At 46.1% G+C, this 19,568-nt stretch overlaps 1 protein-coding gene across 4 annotated transcripts in view; it reads left to right on the forward strand.

Annotated features, from left to right (window-relative positions):
• The window catches only part of LOC103716828 (tyrosyl-DNA phosphodiesterase 1), a 58,910-nt gene that overhangs the window by 3,285 nt on the left and 36,057 nt on the right, over positions 1–19,568 (forward strand). For 3 of the 4 annotated variants that reach the window (XM_039125921.1, XM_039125920.1, XM_039125922.1), the window contains exons 3-8: positions 145–417; positions 11,749–11,967; positions 17,636–17,696; positions 18,538–18,614; positions 18,709–18,966; positions 19,475–19,564. In XM_039125921.1, the coding sequence (XP_038981849.1) occupies positions 145–417; positions 11,749–11,967; positions 17,636–17,696; positions 18,538–18,614; positions 18,709–18,966; positions 19,475–19,564 (978 nt within the window). The remainder of the gene's footprint in view (positions 1–144; positions 418–11,748; positions 11,968–17,635; positions 17,697–18,537; positions 18,615–18,708; positions 18,967–19,474; positions 19,565–19,568) is intronic. The other variant, XM_039125923.1, reaches the window with a different exon arrangement.

Raw genomic sequence — 19,568 nt, forward strand, 5'->3', positions numbered from 1 at the left:
AACACATTGTATCATTCTATCAGAGCTTATTTTTCTGATACTTATGTCTATTTGCTAATTATTTGCTATTTCATTTAACCTGGGATTAAAAGTGAAGATATCTAGACCCTGTTTATATATTCGATATTTTAAATGACCTTGCAGGAAGGACCAAATCCTGTTATTGTAAAATCTGGGGATGAAAGAAAGAAGCTCTCTACTCAAGACAAAGCTCCGTTTGTTCATGGTGACATTCTTGAGTTGATTCCTGGTAATTATTTATTTAAGTATGTAACAGTTGGCAATGAGGATGCATCTTCATCAAAAATAGATTCGAGCTTCTTAAGAAAAGAAAAAAGACACAGTGAAGAGGAGAGTTCAGCTGTCAAAAGGAATCGACATATTCTTGAAGATGAATCTTTGGAAAAAACTTTGCAGGTTTTGTTCTAAACTGCTTTGCTGACATGTATCCCTGTTTTGGTAAAATGGCATTCTATTAATTTTTGAATTATTAAACTTTTTACCGACCTCATGTTTTTGGTTCATTTTTCATAATACTGCCATCGTTGTTTCTGAGGGATGAAATTAAATGTCATAAGCTAATATTGTTTAGATTCTTCCTCTCCATTCATATGCACATGATTTTACCCTTGTATAGATGAAAGGGTTGTAGCTCAATTTTAGAATAAAAAAGATGGGAGGAGAAGCGCTAAATTAAGCCTACTGGTTTATCTCGATTAAGAAACATGCAAACCTTGCATATTGACAATTCGATCAAATTGTATGAGAATATTTTTTTCGCAAGTCTGGTAGTTATATTGTATTCAGATATATCAATAAAGAACTGGAATCCTGAGGCTTATTGACATGTCTTAGGTTCACTTAAGTTTTTTTTTGGACACCTATCTTGTTTGATATTCTGCTCTACATTGAAAAATATCATTTTCTACACCTTTTCTTTATCTATGAGCATGCTGTATGTTGTACCTTTTAAGCACTTAACTATTCGTTTTTCTTGTTGTATGAACTTGAGATCCTTTAATGGTCCAGCTGCCAGAACATTAAAGGCCTCTGTCTGAAGAACAAAATAAAGAAGAAAGATGCAGAAGAAGAAAGAAGAGAGAAATTCAGCAAGAGGAGGGGGCATATGTACAATTTAGATGTGTGACAACCTGACCCTTTCTCTGTTTACATTAGACAAGGGCATCTTTTATGCATAATAAAGTGACATATATTCCCCCCACCGGGGTGCAGGACAAAAATATGCACACCATACAAGTTATGCCTATAAACAAGGCCTATAGGTTAAGATACACTTTAACACTCAATGTTTTCATGACTTTCCAATAGTGTTGATTTTCCTTTTTTTTTTTCCACCTAACACTTTGATAACTTATAGATAATGGTAGTTGCAAAAGATACGTCTGCACATTGCATGATCTCATTTTGAAGTTTATCTTTTAAATCTTAGTGTGTTACAAATTGTTAAAACATTTGTATTCTACTCTTTTGTGTGATTTATGTTTAAAGTATGCCATGCGGGCGCGCGGAGGGTTGTGCACTGCGGTGTGGGCATCCGGAGGGCTGCGCATTGCCAGGCGCGCGGGCGGGGGGCTGCGCCCATCCGAGCGCGCTGTGGTGCGGGCGCATGGAGGGCCGCGCTATTGTGGACCCCAGACGGCCAACCCACAAACGAGCTCCGCCAAGCCAAATTTCGGGAGATTAGTCCGAGATTGGCCTTGGCCAAGACCAAGTTGCGAGCCAAATCCACTTATTGTAGGTTTGCCCAAGCATTGGCCAACTTCGCCAGTAGCTGGCTTAGCCCTGCGTAGGCCTTGCCTAGCGCCTGCACGAGGTTTGGGGCCATCAGCACCAGCGCGCGGCCAACCTGCGCACCAGCACGGCCATAGCTGTGCGCGGACCCCGCGCGCGCACCCAGTAGCGCGCGGGCTTCCATGCGCCCGTCCAGCCTCAGGCGCGCGCGACCAACCGCGCGCACACCTGTCGCGCACACGCCACAGGTGCGCGGCCCTCCGTGCGCGTACTAGCCAGCGCGCGGCCGATCGTGCCTGCACCAGCCCGCGCACGACCCTCTGCACGCACATCCAGCACTCGGGCCGGCCAACGCCCAAGCGCTAGGCCGACCTGACACTCCACACACTAGCACGAGCACGACGCTCTCCGCCCGTGCCCGCACGACGCACCCAAACCTTGCTATGGCCAGAAGGGGCTGAAGCAGTGCCAGGCCGCCATCCTACGCCTTGCCAGCACCTGGCACATGCACAACGATCCGTTGCGCGCATGCCAAGAGTGGGCATGGTCGTGGGCGACGACAAGGCATGGCACGTCAAGCACAGAGCTCGGCCAACATTGCGCCCGACCAAGCACCATCAAGCCAATTGGTCAAGAGGCATGCACATGGTCTGAGCCAAGCCAAAGCAAGCAACATCAGGCCGAGCCCGAGCACATGGCCAACCGAGCGCCATCCAAGGGGCCACACATCAGCTAGCACGAGCGTGCCCGCAAGCCAAGCAATGGACTCGGTCAACAACCGACAGCAACAAGTGGCAAGAGAGCAAATAGGGAAAGATCCCCAAAGGAAGCACTCGGCCAGCAGGCCGAGACAAGTGTCATGCATCTGCACGCAAGAGCAAGAATGGAAAGGCCCCCAAAGGTTGCGCTCGGCCAAAGACAGCAGGCTGAGCCACATGGCAAGCATCTAAGCACAAGCAAAGGGCCAAAGAAGGAAGGAACGCGTGCAGAATCCATGGAGTCCGCGGATTCTTCCATAGAGGCCAGGCAAACAGAAGCATGGGCGGCCAAGATGCAACAGGCTGCAGGATCAAAGGAGCACAAGAAGACAAGTTATTAATCCGCGGGAGGAGAGGCAGCTGGATCTGCTTTCCGGCCAACCAAGACCTGCATCCGGGCCAACCAGGATCCGTGTCCCGGCCAGGTCGGGAGCTCAATCCAGCCAGCCATACAAGATGCCAAATCAAGACTCCGCGGACACATGGCAGCACCCGCGCGGGACGCGCCCCGGCCAACCGGGCAACGCATCCCAGGCATCCAAGAGCCAGCAAATTCAGCACATGGCCTCAAGGGATCTGACTTAGTTTGGATCCCCTTGCGGCTGATTAGGAATGCTTTTTGAATTTTGAATTGTTTCCGCCAATAAGCCTATTCAACATATGGGCATTAGGCCTATATAAAGGAGCCATTAGGGCCCTTTGAAGGAATCAATTAGATCATCTATTTTCAGCTTCTTAAGGATTTTTTCTTAGGTCCCTTAGGGAGTCGGCCGAAAGGCTTGAGCAGCACTCGTGCCGATGTCGGTCTAGAGGTTAGGCCTTAGACTTGGGCTATTGAGGGGTTAGGCCTTCAATAGATTTCGGTCCTTAGATCTTTGTCTAAGACTTGGGCTAGGGGTGGGTAAATCAACTCCCTTGAGATTGTATTAAGCTAGCATGATTCTTTCCCGATCTTGCTAGATTTCTTTTCATCGTTGTCTTTTAGAATAGTCATCATATTTCAGCCCCATACTTTGATTCTTTTCCTTGTCCGAGCACCATTATTGGAGTAGCATAGGCAAGGTTCCAAAAGCAGCAAGAGATAGCGCGTTAAAGATGATCCCGCAACCAACCAACAACTCCCTCGACTGAACCTCGGTGCGGGGTTTGGGACCGCAGTGCCCCATGGGGCCAACACTGGTGGCTTTTATTAAGATAGATCGTCGGGCACTCGACTAGGTCCACGGAAGGGCAATCTCAAAAGGTAACACACTTATCTTTGAGATCTATATTCTCTTCACATATTCATATGAGATCTGAAGTTTAAAATCAGATCTGAATTTTTTTTGTATTTATTTGAGAGATCTGATTGTATTGGGGATATTTATAGTCTTGACGTATTGTGAGTCTTTCTTTGTAAGGGGGAAGAGTTCTCTTGATTTTATCTTGTTCAAACTAGGGATAGCACAACGGGGAGGCTACTGGTTGTACCCAGTGCTATTTGACCAAACTGATCTGCTGTAGGATATATTAGGGGTCGCATAAAGGGAGGCTACTGGTAGTACCTTGTGCGCCTTCTCCAACTACAGTGTTTCAGGGAACAAATCGTTTATCAAGACCTCTTTGGGTTGAGAGATATTTTTATTTTGTATTCACTTTTTGTACAACCCATACGTGGGATATTGGCGTTGATTAAGTGGTGTATTGTTTACTTTTAAAAGAAAGGTCGGTTCATCCCTTGGGTGACGATCACTGGAGGATTGGGTTATTGTTGGGACTGATTTTATTGATTAGATATGAAGTCAGGAGGAGACTCAAACACCCAACAAAGGCTTGTAGAAGCCTCGGAGAGTAGTAATGCCCAACTTGGCTGAGTGTTAGAGAATGTTATGAACACTTTGGTCGACATGAGTAGAGAAAATAACGCCAATATTGAGAGGTTAGAAAGGAGATTTGTAGAGAGGGAGAGTGATATGAGTGATGGATTGAGAAAAAAACACGAGAGAAACAAGAAGAGGAGGAAGAATAGAGAGTGGTGATGTAGTAGTTGAGAGATGGGCCGATGGCATCCTAAAGGAGGATCGGCCTGGGGTTATTATGAAGAGGAAAGTGAACCCAAAAGGAACCCTGTACCTTGGAGGCCTTCTGGCCGAAGAGATCATGAGGAAAGGAGGAGAGATCGGGTTGATATTGAGGAAGAAGTTAGGGTTTCGGGTCTCCAAGAGAAAGGGATTCGAAGACCTAAGATATATTTTCCAACTTCCGAAGGTGGAGATCCATATAAATGGCTTGACAAGGTGGAGCAATACTTTCAAGTCTATGAGATCCCATGGGAGGAAAGAGTTACCTTAGCTAGTTATCATTTAGAAGGGAGAGCAAGTAAATGGTGGAGATGGCTAAGGATTTGTATGAGAAAGAGGGGAATCGATTGGGATGGACGATCTTTGTACAAGAATTTATGACTCAATGGGGGCCGTCCCCAGTTGTTAATCACCATGGCCAATTAGCCAAACTGAAGCAAGAAGGCAAGGTGCATAGCTAAATCGACGACTTTCGCCAACTCCAAACTATGGTGGATGGATGGTTCGAAGAAGCTTTGCTAGGCACCTTCATCGACGGGCTCAAACCTTGGCTATCCAAAGAACTTAAACTCAAGCAGCCCACAAGCCTTCAAGATGCAATGAGGATGGTGAAGATCTTTGACCAAAGCGGCTATCCCGACCGACGACTGGCTAAGGAAGTCTCCAACTGCAAGGACACCAAACCCTTGCAATCGAGGCTACACATGCAGCCGCAAGCACTTCCAAATCATTGCCCCAAGAAGTAAGAAAACTAACTCGTGAACTCCAAAAATACTTTGATAAGGGTCTATGTTACAAGTGTGGCGCCAAGTGGGAGAAGGGCCACCGATGTAATCGTGGCCAAGCCTTTGTGATAGAACTCGAACGTGAAGAAGAAACCAATGAAGGTACTGAATTTCAGATGGGAATCAAACTGCAAATGACCCATCCGACGAAGACGTGCCTTCATGATCCATGAATGCAGCTCAAGTTCCACTGAAGATTCAGGTGTTGAAGCCGACACCATACCAGAAATTTCTGCAACCGCAGAAATTTCCGCAGCTGCCCAAAATTCTGCAACTCCTACCGCAGCCAACCACTCCAAGGTAACCCCCCCAAATCATGGCTGCTGAACAAACACTTGCAGAAATTCCAGCAAGCAAGGAAGAGATCAAAAGCGCTGCTGCAACTCCAGAAGACAACAGCAGGAAATCAGAACCTTTAGAGGGTGATCAAGCATTCCTATTTGAGGGCAGCAACAAAGGACCTAAGGCTGAACCATTTGCAGCAAAGCAGATGATGCTGCAACCAAACCGGCAGCAGCATGCCGTGATGAAGCCAAGCAACACAGAATGGCTAATGCAGGAAGCCCGAATTAGAAGGTAGAAGATCATGTCGGTGCGACCCTTATCTGCAACAAGTTGCAGATTTGTAACCATGACCGAAGATTCTACATTCGGTATGTTCATTTGCCTGTTATTCCAAACTTCAGCAGAGACATGTTTGGGCACTTCCACAACAGTCAAGTAGGTGGACTTCCTAAATGGATTCGCATCCGGGCAAAGCACTCTTCCTATTGGGGAAGATTGAAGGCGTCGCATATGCTATTTCATTCGGGCGACGTACCGAAGGCATCAACTGCATGAGAAGACAGTGACAAGTTGGCTCCAAGGTATTCAAGATATATCCTTGAGGGCAAGGATGTTCTCCAAGAGAGGGTGAATGTTGCGAACCCCGCTCCACCGAGCCAAATTTCAGTTGGCACAAGCGAGGCCAATACTCCGGCCAACTCTGTTGCTTGGAGGCTTGGCTGAGTCGTGGCCAAGCATTGTAGCAGCCGCCCCAACCTTGTGTAGGCTTTCCACAACACCCACGCGAAGTTCAGGGTCATCAAATGCATGAGCCCAAGAGAACTGCGTGCTCGACCAAAGGCTGCATGCAACACCTCTTCATCGCAGCCACTCAGCCTGTGTGCAGCACTTGCAAAAGCGGCCGCATGCCAGGCCCTCGACCGCGAGGCCTTCGGCCCTTGCTCTAGCAGCAACGTGTAGCCAATCGTGTTTTTACTTTGTAGCAACGCGTAGCCAACTGCGCACGCATGCCCTAGCAACGAGCGGCTCCGCGTGTGCACTAGGCAGCGCGCGGTCCTCTGCGCTCCCGCCAGCTCGCGCATGGCCCTCCGCGCGCCCGACCAGCAGCGCGCGGCGCTCTGCGCACCCCAGCATCCGGGCCGGCCAACACCCAAGCGCCAGGCCGACCCGATGCACCGCGCACTAGCGCGCACCCAGCGCTCCACGCCCACGCCGGCATGGCGCGCTCGAACCTCGCCTCAGTTAGAAGGGGCCGGTGCACTGCCAGGCCACCAGCCCGGGAGATCAATCCAGCCAGCCATACAAGATGCTAAATCAAGACTCCGCGGACACATGGCGGCACCTGCACGGGACATGAGCCCCGGCCAACCGGGCAATGCATCCTGGACGTCCAAGAGCCCAGCAAATTCAGCACATGACCGCAAGGGATCTGACTTAGTTTGGATCCCCTTGCGGCTGATTAGGAATGTTTTTTGAATTTTGAATTGTTTCCGCCAATAAGCCTATTCAGCACATGGGTATTAGGCCTAAATAAAGGAGCCATTAAGGCTCTTCGAGGCAATCAATTCGATCATTTATTTTCAGCTGGTAAAGAGTTTTCCCTTAGGTCCTTTAGGGAGTCGGCCGAAAGGCTTGGGCGGCACTTGTGCCAATGTCGGTCTAGGGGTTGGGCCTTAGACTTGGGCTATTGAGGGGTTAGGCCTTCAATAGATTTCGGTCTAGATCTTTGTCTAGGACTTAGGCTAGGGTGGGGTAAATCAACTCCCCTTAGATTGTATTAGGCTAGCCTGGTCCCTTCCCAATCTTGTTAGATTTCTCTTTTTCGTTGTCATTTGGAATAGAATCATCTTTTCTTCCCCACATCTTGATTCTTCTCCTTGGCCGAGCACCAACATTGAAAGTAGCATAGGCAAGGTTCCAAAACAAGCAAGAGATAGCGCGTTACCCGCCCTAAAGATGGTCCTGCACTCAACAACTCCCTCGACTGAACCTTGGCGCGGGGTTTGGAACTGCAGCGCCCCGCTGGTCCAATAGCGTGCCACAGCGCTGCGCACTGCGGTGCGGGCGAGTGGAGGGCCGCACGGGGGGCCGGGTGCTGCGGTAGGGCGTGTGGGGGGCCGAGAGCTGCGTTGCCGGTGCGCGCTGCGGTGCGGACGTGCGGAGAGACGCACGTTGCGGTGCGGCCGCGCACTAGAGCTGGGGCGTGTGGAGGGCCGCGTGCTGCTGGTCGGGCGAACGGAGGGCCGTGCGCTGGCCGGTGCGCGCGCGGTTGGCCGCGTATTGCTACGAAGTGGACGCACGGTTGGCTGCGCGTTGCTGCTAGTGCGAGGGCCGAAGGCCTCGCGGTCGAGAGCCTGGCGCGCGGCCGCTTTGGCAAGTGCTGTGCGCAGGCCGAGTGGCTGCGATCAAGAGGTGCTGCGCACGGCCTTTGGTCGAGCGCGCAATCCTCTTGGGCTGATGCGTGTGGTGACCCCGGACCTTGCGTGGGCGTTGTGGAGGGCTTGCGTGGGGTCGGGCGGCCAAGCCTCCCAGCAATGGAGTTGGCCCGATTATTGGCCTTGAGCGAGGTTGGCCTCACTTGTGCCGTTTGAAATTTGGCTCAGCAGAGCGGGGTTCGCAACATTCACCCTCTCTTGGAGAACATCCTTGCTCTCAAGGATATATTTTTGAATACCTTGGAGCCAACTTGTCACCATCCTCTCGTGTGGTTGATGGCCTTCGGTACGTCGCCCGAATGAAATAGCATCTGTGACGCCTTCAATCTTCCCCAATAGGAAGAGTGCTTTGCCCGGATGCGAAGCCATTTAGGAAGTCCACCCACTTGACTGTTGTGGAAGTGCCCAAACATGTCTTTGCTGAAGTTTGGAATAATAGGCAAATGAACATTATCGAATGTAGAAGATCAACCCTCTTCGGTCATGGTTACAAATCTGCAACTTGTTGCAGATAAGGGTCGCACCGACATGATCTTCTACCTTCTGATTCGGGCTTCCTGCATTAGCCATTTTGTGTTGCTTGGCTTCATCACGGCATGCTGCTGCCGGTTGGTTGCAGCATCATCTGCTTTGCTGCAAATGGTTCCAGCCTTAGGTCCTTTGTTGTTGCCCTCAAATAGGAATGCTTGATGACGCTCTAAAGGTTCTGATTTGCTGCTGTTGTCTTCTGGAGTTGCAACAGCGCTTTTGGCCTCTTCCTTGCTTGCTGGAATTTCTGCAAGGATTTGGTGTGGCGGCTTGGGGCTGAAAGCCACCCTCCATCACGACTATGCCTGCATGCACGCGTGTACAGCAGCGGCACGCGCGCGCTCGACAGCGAGCCTGCGCGCACGCCCGTCAAGCGCCCTGCCGCGCCCCAGTGCCCCAGCCGCCCTGCCACAGCGCCCCAGTGCCCCAGTCGCCCAGCAGCGGCCCAGCCACCCAGTAGCGCTCTGCCACAGCGCCCAGCAGCCTGCCAGCCGCAGGCCTTGGCCGGCCTAGGCCACACCATTTGCCATCTTTCATTAAGTGTTTGTCCCATGGTCTGCCGTACCGGTCCGTACTGGTCCGGCCTGGAACCGGTACCGGATCAGCGTGGAATTCAGTACCGGTAGTTTATTGTTGGAGAACCGGTACGGGACTGGTTCGGACCGGTTCGGGCCCGGTTCTGACCGGTACGGGACCGGTTCGGACTGGTATGGGATCGGTTCGGGCCCGATTTGGGCCGCCACCGGTACGCCGACCAGTACCGGTACGGCGGGCCTTGGTTTGTCCCCTTTGAAGAGCCTATAAATATGCCCTGAGGAGAGCTTGGGGGGATATCTTTTGTCTTGGAGAGTTCATTTGTATTTCGGCCTAAGGGCTTGGGAAGGCTTTTGTCTTAGTGTATTCGGTCTTAGAGCATGTTCTAAGACTTGGGCTAGTGAGGACCCATCATAGTTCCACTAGAGTGTTTGTAATCTTGTCTTTGAGAATTGAATCAACCTTCAAGCGTTCTTCGACATTACTTGTGCTCTTTGGTTGTTTTCTTTTAAGCCAAGGGTCGGGCCAAGCTGCAACCAGTAGATCCGCCCCTTATTTTGATTCCCATGAATACTTGAAGTGCCCGAACACCTTTCGACGTTACCTGCATCGGCCCAAATCAACCATTTTCAAGGTGTGCAGAAGGAGCGCAAGGCATAGAGTGCTGTAAAGGCTTTCAGGCCGAAAGTCACCCTCCATCAGGTCGCGCGCTGCGGTGAGGGCGCACGAGGGGCCGGGCACTGCGGTGCGGGCGCGCATGGCGCGCGGGGGGCACGCAAGGCTAGGTTATTTGGGATTCTTTTCCTCCTATACAGTATGTGATGCCTTGACATTCTGAAATAGTGGGGACACGCAAGGCTAGGTTATTTGGGATTCTTTTATGGTAGGGCCCAGCTTCACACTTTGAGGCCAGATGCATGATGCTAGTCTCAAAAGCCTTTCCCATTAAATAAATTGGTTTATTCAATCAATAGAGGTACAATAAGCAAGATGAACCCCTTGTTTGTTGGTGGATTCCCGCAACAAACAAAACAAGAAAAAAAGTAAATTAAGTATGAATACAGCAAGAAAAAGGCAAATTGTGTGTAAATAATTACACAAAGATGGATCCGCAAGGACCATGATTGGGAATTGTTTGATCGTCTTTCTCCGAGGAAGAAGCGAAACATAATCAACTTGCTGAACCGACCGGAACCGGTCGGTTCAGTACTTCAGCCTGCACCGAACCGGTGCCGACGGGCATCGGTACGGTACAGCGTATAAAAATGGTTCCGACCCAAATTGGGTTGGAATTGATTGGTTCCGTACTTGTACCGGTGCGAACTGGGCCGGTTCGCGCCGGTACAAGCCGGTACCGGTGCGAACCCGCCCGGTTCGCACCGGCCAAGCACATTTTCCCCGCGCATGGGCAGGCGGGGAAGAGCGCCCACGCGGCTGGAGCCTGCGTGGCCTCTTAATGCCACAGAGTGGCATTTAAAGCCACTATGTGGCATTTAACGCGTCCGCACGGATGCGTGCGGATGCGGTGATTTTTTTTTGGGACGCGCGAGCGGAGAATGCGCACCCGTGCGCGATTCCCCGCGTAGGGCACCGTTAATGCCACAGAGTGGCATTTAACCACTCTGTGGCATTTGATGCGTCCGCGCGGACGTGGTGAATTTTTTTTTTTGGGAATCACGCGCGGACGCGCGAGTGGAGAACGCGCGCCCGCGCTCGATTCCCGAGCAGGGAATCGAGTTTGCGCGCGTTCCCCACGCGGGGCACCGTGCCCACGCGGGCTGCCAGCCGGCGTGGGCAGAGTGGCATTAAATGCCTCTCTGCGACATTTGACGCGTCCGTGCGTGGACGCGTTATTTTTTTTTTTTAATGTCCGCGCGTGCCCGTGGACGCGTTGTTTTTTTTTTTTTGATGTCCGCGCGCACAGCTCCGGTTCGGTACCGGTTCCAAGCCGGTACCGAACCGGAACTGTACCGGTGCCGGTGCTTGTCGGTACGGTCGGTCCGGCGAACCTTGTATGACACCTTATTTGACATCCTTGTTGATATAGTGAAAAGTATCTCTTTCATGTAGTACTTGAATTATCTGTCTAGAATAGTAGTAATATGAATGACTACTAATATCATGCTTGACAATTTTGATTTTTCAGCTTAAAAGATCTTTGTTTTAGTTTGGGCTTCTCAGTGCTCTATATGATCCTATTGACAGACACTATTTTACTCCTACATATGCATGAACCGTACTTATTCCAGATTGTACATCATGCTAATCAAAGTTCTGTTAATCTTATTAATGTCCCTGTTGTCTTCTTATCTTCAGTTATTGGGCCCTACTCAATTTCCCTAACATCTGATTTCTGATTGCTTGCTTTGAGGAATATATGATGATCCTTACACTGATATAAATATATTGTTTTATTTTGCTATTTTGCTCTGTTTTTGCTATTTTATTTTATATGGGCCATTGTGGGTTCCTTGTCTTTCATCGACTAAGGAACACCTGCAACTGCTTTTCGACACTTCTTGCTAATTTCCTTAGGGATAACATATGCTTTCAGCCAATTTAGTTATTTTCACTTGAGCACTCATTTCACTATTTTCTACATGTTGATCAGGAAAATGACAACTTGGAACAGGATGATGTAGTGGCTATTGCACCTACTGATTCTCAGTGGAAACCACCTGAGGTTCTGGCTTCTTGTGAGAACGTGGAGGCCATTCGCCATTTTTGTGTTCCTAAGGATAGACTCTCTTTGATCTTTCGACTTATGCGAGTCCAAGGCCTTCCTGCATGGACAAATTCATGCTCAGTTGCTATACAAGATGTGATACAGGTAAAATCTATACGTAGGGTTAAGAGAATGAGGCATTTTCACTTTCAATAAGTTCGGTGACGTTTATTTATTGTTGTTCTACTCTAAACACCTAATGTTACATTAGATAGGATATTGTAGATATCTAACACTAGCCAGCCAAAGAAAAAGGTGAAAGATAATCCTGTACTGGATTTTTGTTATTACAAAGATATGAAATGGCTAATTTCCATTGGTACTGAAATTATTAACTCAAAAACAACTACAAATAAAAACCAGCATCTAGACGTATCATGAGTTGACTTTTAAGAGTTTTCCGACCCTTGTTTGGATGAAAAGTAGGGATGTACTGCCTATCGGCTTGACATGATAAAAGTAGGCAGCAAGGACCGCAATATTAGTACTGGGTACTATATCGATGCGTTACTGGTTCATTAGGTACAATATGGATTCCATACTGATCTCACTTTTTATCACGGTACCGCCCAATACCTGGTGGTACAGGTTGGTATGGTATGGCATGCACCCCATTTCAGGCAACACTAGGTCTAGGCTATATGGGGTGAAGGGAAAATTTCCCGAGTTGTCTGATAAAATCGGACGCCAGGCATGAAAAATCAATTTTAAAATTTTTATTTATAACAATTATAAATATTAAACTACTAATATGTAAAACATACCTCGATCCCGCAGTGGAAGTTGGATGAGGTATGTCGGATCTGGATCTGGATCTGGATCCCTGAAGATAGGGTCTGGATTTGCAGGCCCTCTACTTCGCACGCACGTCGAGCTTCGTAGGAATGTAGGATGACTTTGATATTCGGGCAAAACACCTTTTGCAAAAGGGACCCTAGAAGAAAAGAAATTCCCTTTTTCTTTTCTTTCTTTTCCTTTTCCTTAACAGTAAATCACTGTTTTCTTTTCTCTCCCGTTTCTTCGCGGCACGCCCGAGAGCATTGACGCCTGAGTTTGATCCCGATTACAGAGGAAGAGGGAAGGCAGGAGTGTACGCCGGATCTGAGCTGGATTTCGTACCACCTGAGAGAGAGAGAACTTCTTCCTCTCTCTTCTTCTTCACTAAATCAAGACTATCTCTTTCTGTCTGACGTTTTCTTCCGAAGAAAAAAAATTCTTTCATCTCCTTCTTTGAGGAAACGGTGGCCTACAAATAGGCCAATGCTGAGAGGAGTTAAGAGGCGTAAATGGCCGAGCGTTATTGTATTCATTCGTTATCTAATATGAATGAATTTCATAACGTTTGTTTCAAAAACAATCGTGGGAAAAAAACAACGATTAATGCCGATAACTGCCGTATTTCAAAAATCAAATTGAATTGGAATGTAGCCGGTTCAAAACCGGACATTCCAGTCCAAACGGCAATCCAAATGGAGTCCAGATGGAGACATGGCGTGGCTTTGAAGCATCGGTGGAAAGTCCTCTGTTTTCTCCCAGGCTCTCTCTCATCGCGGCTCACAGGACACTTCTTAAGGGTCCATAGCTTTTATCCATCGCGGCTCATAGGGGATGCTTAAGGGTCCATGGGAGCTTAAGGGTCCACGGGTCCATGGGTTATTTAAATTGGGATTGGGTCAGCAGTTCAATCAATTGGGTTAGCCTACTTGGTTCTAAACCAAATTGATGGCCCAATTGAATGATTTTTGACCAAAAAAAAAATCCACATGAGTTCGACTCATGGGAGGTTCAATTGGGTCCAGTCTCGGCTCAATCCCAGTCTGACTTAGATCAAAACAAATACGAAATTAAATCCCAATTAAATCATGATCGAGCCCAATTACTCTAATTGAGACCCAATCAAACCCAATCTCAACAATTGAGTTCTGATCAAGTTCAATTACATTAAATGAAACTTGATTGACCCTGAATAGATACTTAATTAGTTGTTCATCCATGAAATTTAGCATGTACCTCATGTTCTGTGGTAGCTGAACATAGACAAAACCAAATTCCAAATGACCCACAATTTAATTCTTAATTAAATTGGGTCAAGACCTTCCTACTTAGCTTGACTAATGTGCGTGACTCCGATAGGTTCGAACACTAAGCCGGTAGTACATGGACTACTCCATGCACTAATCAAGGTGACCATCTAGCAAAGATACCCGACGTCCGGATAGGTCGAATATGCAAAGCAACATTCAAGAACCTAGACGTATGGTTATTGCATAATTCATTTTATGACTATCGATGCTCAAGATGACCTCAGAGTGGACTGTCGAACTTTGGGTCCGGTCATCCATAGTGTATTTCAAATAATCAAATCAAGTGACTTATCACTTGGTTTACCCTGGCCAAGGTTTTACTGAATTGAAATACAGCGAGATATCAACTCCTATAATCTGGAGCGGTCAATCCCATCTTGACTCATACACAGACTTCGCGAGTACTTGACTGCATCCAGTCCCTGAATTAGAAATTCAGGTCGTCCAGTGTCTAAGTACAGTGAGTTGCTTGCAAGTCACCGTAATAGTCTCAGGTCTAAGAAGTACTTATGCCCATACGCTTTGCTAGCTAACTCCCGACAGTGGAGTGCTACGCAGGTGAGTCACTGTTCAGTGACGATATACTCCTACATCTTACCTGTATGCCATATAGTGTCTCCACACTCCTTGGTTTAAGAGGACAACCAACTAAATGGCACACAACGACCTATACTTGACATAGCTATCGTCCAATTGACAGCTCATCATTTGGTCGCGAACTGGTTTAGGGACTAAATGATAAAACCTCCTTTATCCACTAAATTAGTCCTAAGGACTTCATCACAATACACAGGAGTTCAATTTGAAGATGTAACACTTATAATGAATAGAAAAATGCCAGAATAAATTTTTATTCACTTTAATAAAACATATACATACACCAATTTCTTACAATTAAAAAATTGGCTTTGGGACACAATTCCCAACATGGGGTGGTTCTGTTAGGTTGGATTGGTATGGATTGGTTCGACTTGTATAACGAACCGAACATCAATATTGTATTAGTACCTTACAAATATGGGGGTACAATAAACTTTACTAGGCAGTATAAAGGAGTACATGTTCAAGTTGCTGGCTTAACAATTCATTGATGTCATATTACTAGAAGGTTCTGTTTTTATAAAATAGTTTTTTTTGCCTGATCCACTATCATTGAAAAAGCTAATTAACCAAACATGCATTTGCTGTGCTTTGGCTGAGGCGATCATCCAATTCTTTTGTTAGTCATGCAAAATCTTATAAGCTCATATAGGCATAGATCTACCACTTTATTTTTGTGGATGTAGTGTGTATTGAAGAATAATGAAATTTAAGTTTGCTAGATGTGGTGAATCATATGCTTTTTAAGATGACTAACAATTGTAATAATATATTTGTGCAGCAAGGTTTACCAAACCGATACCGGAGGGCGTACCAGCTGGCAATTGGTTTGGTATAGGTCTATATACCATTCCAGGGTGTATTGAAAACAAGGAGAGGGGGAGAGGGAGAAGGAGAGAGAGGAAGTGGGAGAGAGAGGGGAAGGGAGGGAGAGGGAGGAGAGAGGAAGAGAGCGAGAGGGAGGACGGGGGAGAGTAAGAGAAGAGGGGGTGTGCTGGAATGTGGGGAGGAGGGCCACCATGGACATGGGGGGAGATAGAGAGAGGGGGGAGCGAGAAACCCAAACCGAAAGGGAGGTGAAGGGAGAGAGAGAGGGAGAAGGAGAGAGAGGAAGTGGGAGAGAGGGGAAGGGAGGGAGAGGGAGGAGAGAGGAAGAGAGCAAGAGGGAGAGGAAAGAAGGGGGAGAGAGACTGAGAGAAGAGGGGGTGTGCTAGAATGTGGGGAGGAGGGCCACCATGGACATGGGGGGAGATAGAGAGAGATGGAGAGAGGGGGGAGAGAGAAACCCAAACCAAAAGGGAGGTGAAGGGAGAGAGAGAGAGAGGGAGGGAGGGAGAGAGAATGTTGGCGAGACTTACCTGGGAGCGACGACGGTGGTTGGTGAGGACAAGATGAGTGCGAAACCCTTGTGAGGGAACGAACTTGGGAGGGCTTTCGAAGCCAAATAGTGGTGGTCAGGGGAGGGTTTTAATAAACCAGGGCCAAACCAACCCGAGAGGTTGAACGGTCTTCGGCTGGCTTCGGTATGGTTTGGTATGGCCTGAACCGCCCGAGTTGGGTTGGTTCGGAAATCCATAACTATGTAGTTTTAGTGAAGAGATATTGGAACTTCAAGAACTGCGACTTCAAGAAATTCTTGTTAATTTTCCTTTCTTCTTAGAAGAAAGAATGTCTGATGCAGCACGGTAACTTGCTAGTTGCTATACATGCAAAACAAAAGTACATTTAAGGATCATGCGTACCAACTCTATTAAGAATCGATAGAAATGTGCATAGGTTGTTCTTTCCTGGAGTTTTGACCTCAACTGTATTGTCATTTTTTGTAACTTCTTTCGCACTGTTTGCCACCTAAGCTTTAAACTTTTATATGGTATTGTCAACAAATTTCACCCAAAACCAAGGTCGGCGGAACTGTGCCGAACTGCCCGATTTGGGACGTCCCGAGCCGTACCGGTGGCGGACCGGAGCGGTTCCGGCAAAGAAACCGAGACACGGTCGCCGGAGGAGGAGAAGGAAAGAGAAGAAAAAAGAGAGCGAGCGGGGGAGGAAGAGAGAGGGAGGGAGGCTGGCAGAGGGCCGACGGAGGTCGGTGCTGGTGTAGGTGGCGGAGGCCGTGGCCGGACCTCTGTTTTGAACTCCCCCACTCGCTCTCTCTTTTCCTCTCCTACGGTCTCCTGTGTCGGTACAACCAGTACCGATTTGTGCCGCCGGACAACCAGTATGGTGCCTAGTATCGGCACAGCAGACCCCTGCCCAAAACCATACCTTTCAAGCTCTTCAGTCTTTGATTTGCCTGCCTCTCATAATTGAGCAACCTTTCCTACGAAAGGAAGAAAAAGGATATTCTTGATATCAATTTCTTTGAAGTTGGTCTCTTCTTTATACCATCTATGCTTTCTCAAAAAGGGTGTTAAAATTTCAAAATAGAACAATCTCTTTATTGTCTTCAATAACCATGCCTTTATTGCTATGTTGTAAATGCTGCAGTTGCATCTTTATTGTAAAAATAGCATATGGTGCCTACTTCTGTGAAATGTTGAAGTATTCATGTCAACTCATTTAAGTCCTTGCCTCTTTATTCCCAAGCTCCATTTTATCTCCGATTTTCCTTTTTTTAACCTTAAAGGACATTTGCAATGAAATGGAACGGGGATACTGCAATTATATGTCATGATTTCCTTTTTTTACCTTAAGGGACATTATATGATTATCATATTATTACTTTAATTTTATTGGTGAATATACTTGTAGTTGAAGCACAAATGTTTCGTAGATGCACAAATGTTTTATTGGTAAATGATTTTTGTGAAAGTTGTGAAAATCATAGAGAAAGCAAAATTTCATTAGATGTTGTCAGAATATCACGTACCTTTGGTGTTCTGGTCATACAGTTTCTTAACTGCTAATCACTTATCTAAAGTAACATTTTTGGTCCTTTCATTAAGCAATTTGGTAGTGGGTGGAATTATAGGAATAATATAGCTGAGGCATCATACCTTGACTCATGTTTGACATTTTGTTCCCCCATTGATTACCTACTTGGACTCAGAAATGAATTCAACTTTTTGACTTGTTTTATGTATTAGTAGGGGAACGTGCTTATTGCCGTCTTATCAAATTACATGGTGGACATTGATTGGTTGATGTCTGGTAAGTTTGACATTCCAGTAATTAGACTTTTTTGTAATTATAAATTGGCTTATGTAGTACCTATTTTTTAACTTCTTACATCTTATTCTTTCTTTTAACTTATTTGCTCCTTGAAGGGGTAATACTGCATATATGCTATGAATCTGTAAATTTAAATTGTTCCTTAGCTTGTATGAGTCACCATTGGTTTAATACCAAGAATTTGAAAGAAGTGAAATGCCCGTATGAGGTGCTGTTTATATATATTGTAAGGATGGTGTTAAAATATTATATTGCAACACTTATATCTTATGATTATTTCTCTTAAGATCAAGAGCCTCTATCTGAAAGTAAGGTGGAAAATGTTGAAATCTGATACTGCCAATATGGTGCAAATGTACCGTTAGCTTTACCGATGCAATACTTGAAGTTAACCAAGATATTAATTCCAAACATTCCTTTGGTGCTCTTAGGGCATGTACCTCTAACACGTGCATTATAGGTTCTCCTTCAGAACTTCTTCTTTCTCATATTTCTGTCATTCTAAACTCTGAGATCCATACTCATTGGGGCTTTTGGTTTCATCAAGTCATAATTTGTTTTTTGTTCATGTCTGTTGTGAGTTCTTAATACTACTTTTAAAGTGTTAGATGCACTTATGGTAGTTATATTAATTGTTACAACTGTGTGAATTGGATTGTGTCCAAGCAACCTATTCCGCTAAAAGGCATTCTGCAGGTTCAACATGTATTTGAGTGGAAATTATTTTACTTATTACCATGTAACATTTTTTCATTCTCTTGTGTGGACACTTTCTTGCCAAGCATGTAGTTTAAGAATCCATGTTTTTCATATTTTGCAGCATGTCCAGATTTGAGGAAAATTCCTCACGTGCTTGTCATTCATGGAGAAAGTGGTGCCACGATTGACCGTTTGAAAGTACCTACGATTACATACCATCCTTTTGATTTTCATTTCCTTATTAGCTTTTTTTAAAAAATATTTATATGTTTTTTGTTCATGGAATTAACAGAAAAATAGACCTGCAAATTGGATCCTTCACAAGCCCCCACTTCCTATTTCATATGGAACACACCATTCCAAAGCTATGCTTCTTGTATATCCTCAAGGTGTGCGTGTTGTTGTACACACTGCAAATCTAATCTATGTTGACTGGAACAACAAAACCCAAGGTTTATGGATGCAAGATTTCCCATGGAAAGAACAACAGAATTTGAACAAAGGGTCTTCATTTGAAAATGACCTGGTTGATTATCTCAACACACTAAAGGTATGTTGACTGGAACATGCAAAGGACTCACAGCAGGTGTATAAACATGCAAGAATATGCACATGCACTCATAGATGCACAAACATTAGCTTACAAAGTGCTTTGGGCACTATGTAGTCAACCTAGTTGTTTCCTAGGATTCTCACTATCTCGGCATGGCCACTTTTACTGACTTAATTGGTTGCAAATTGCAAACAATTCTGCTTGTATTGCATAAGAAATTTCCATCTTCTGTTAGGATAACTTTTTTCAGAAGTTGAAACCCCATCTATTTCTTATTTGTTTCTCCAGCAAGTCTTCTAATTTCGTCTTGTGTGAACATTATTGGGCACATAATGTCTTTTGAATTCAGATTATTCAGATTGCTATTTTCATATAATTTTCCTCATACAACATCTCTGGCCAACAATATTCTACTTGTAACATATCATTGTTTGTCTTCCTTAGTTTACTCAATTAATCTGAAATGGTTGCAGCAAACTAATTAGTTCTACCAATAAATATGCAGTGGTCTGAATTTAACGTTAATTTGCCTGTGGTTGGCAATGTTAACATCAATCCTTCCTTCTTCAAGAAGTTTGATTATAGCAGCTCAAAGGTAT

The sequence above is a fragment of the Phoenix dactylifera genome, chromosome 4 (genome assembly GCF_009389715.1).
Source record: "Phoenix dactylifera cultivar Barhee BC4 chromosome 4, palm_55x_up_171113_PBpolish2nd_filt_p, whole genome shotgun sequence".
NCBI classification, from domain to species: Eukaryota; Viridiplantae; Streptophyta; class Magnoliopsida; order Arecales; family Arecaceae; genus Phoenix; species Phoenix dactylifera.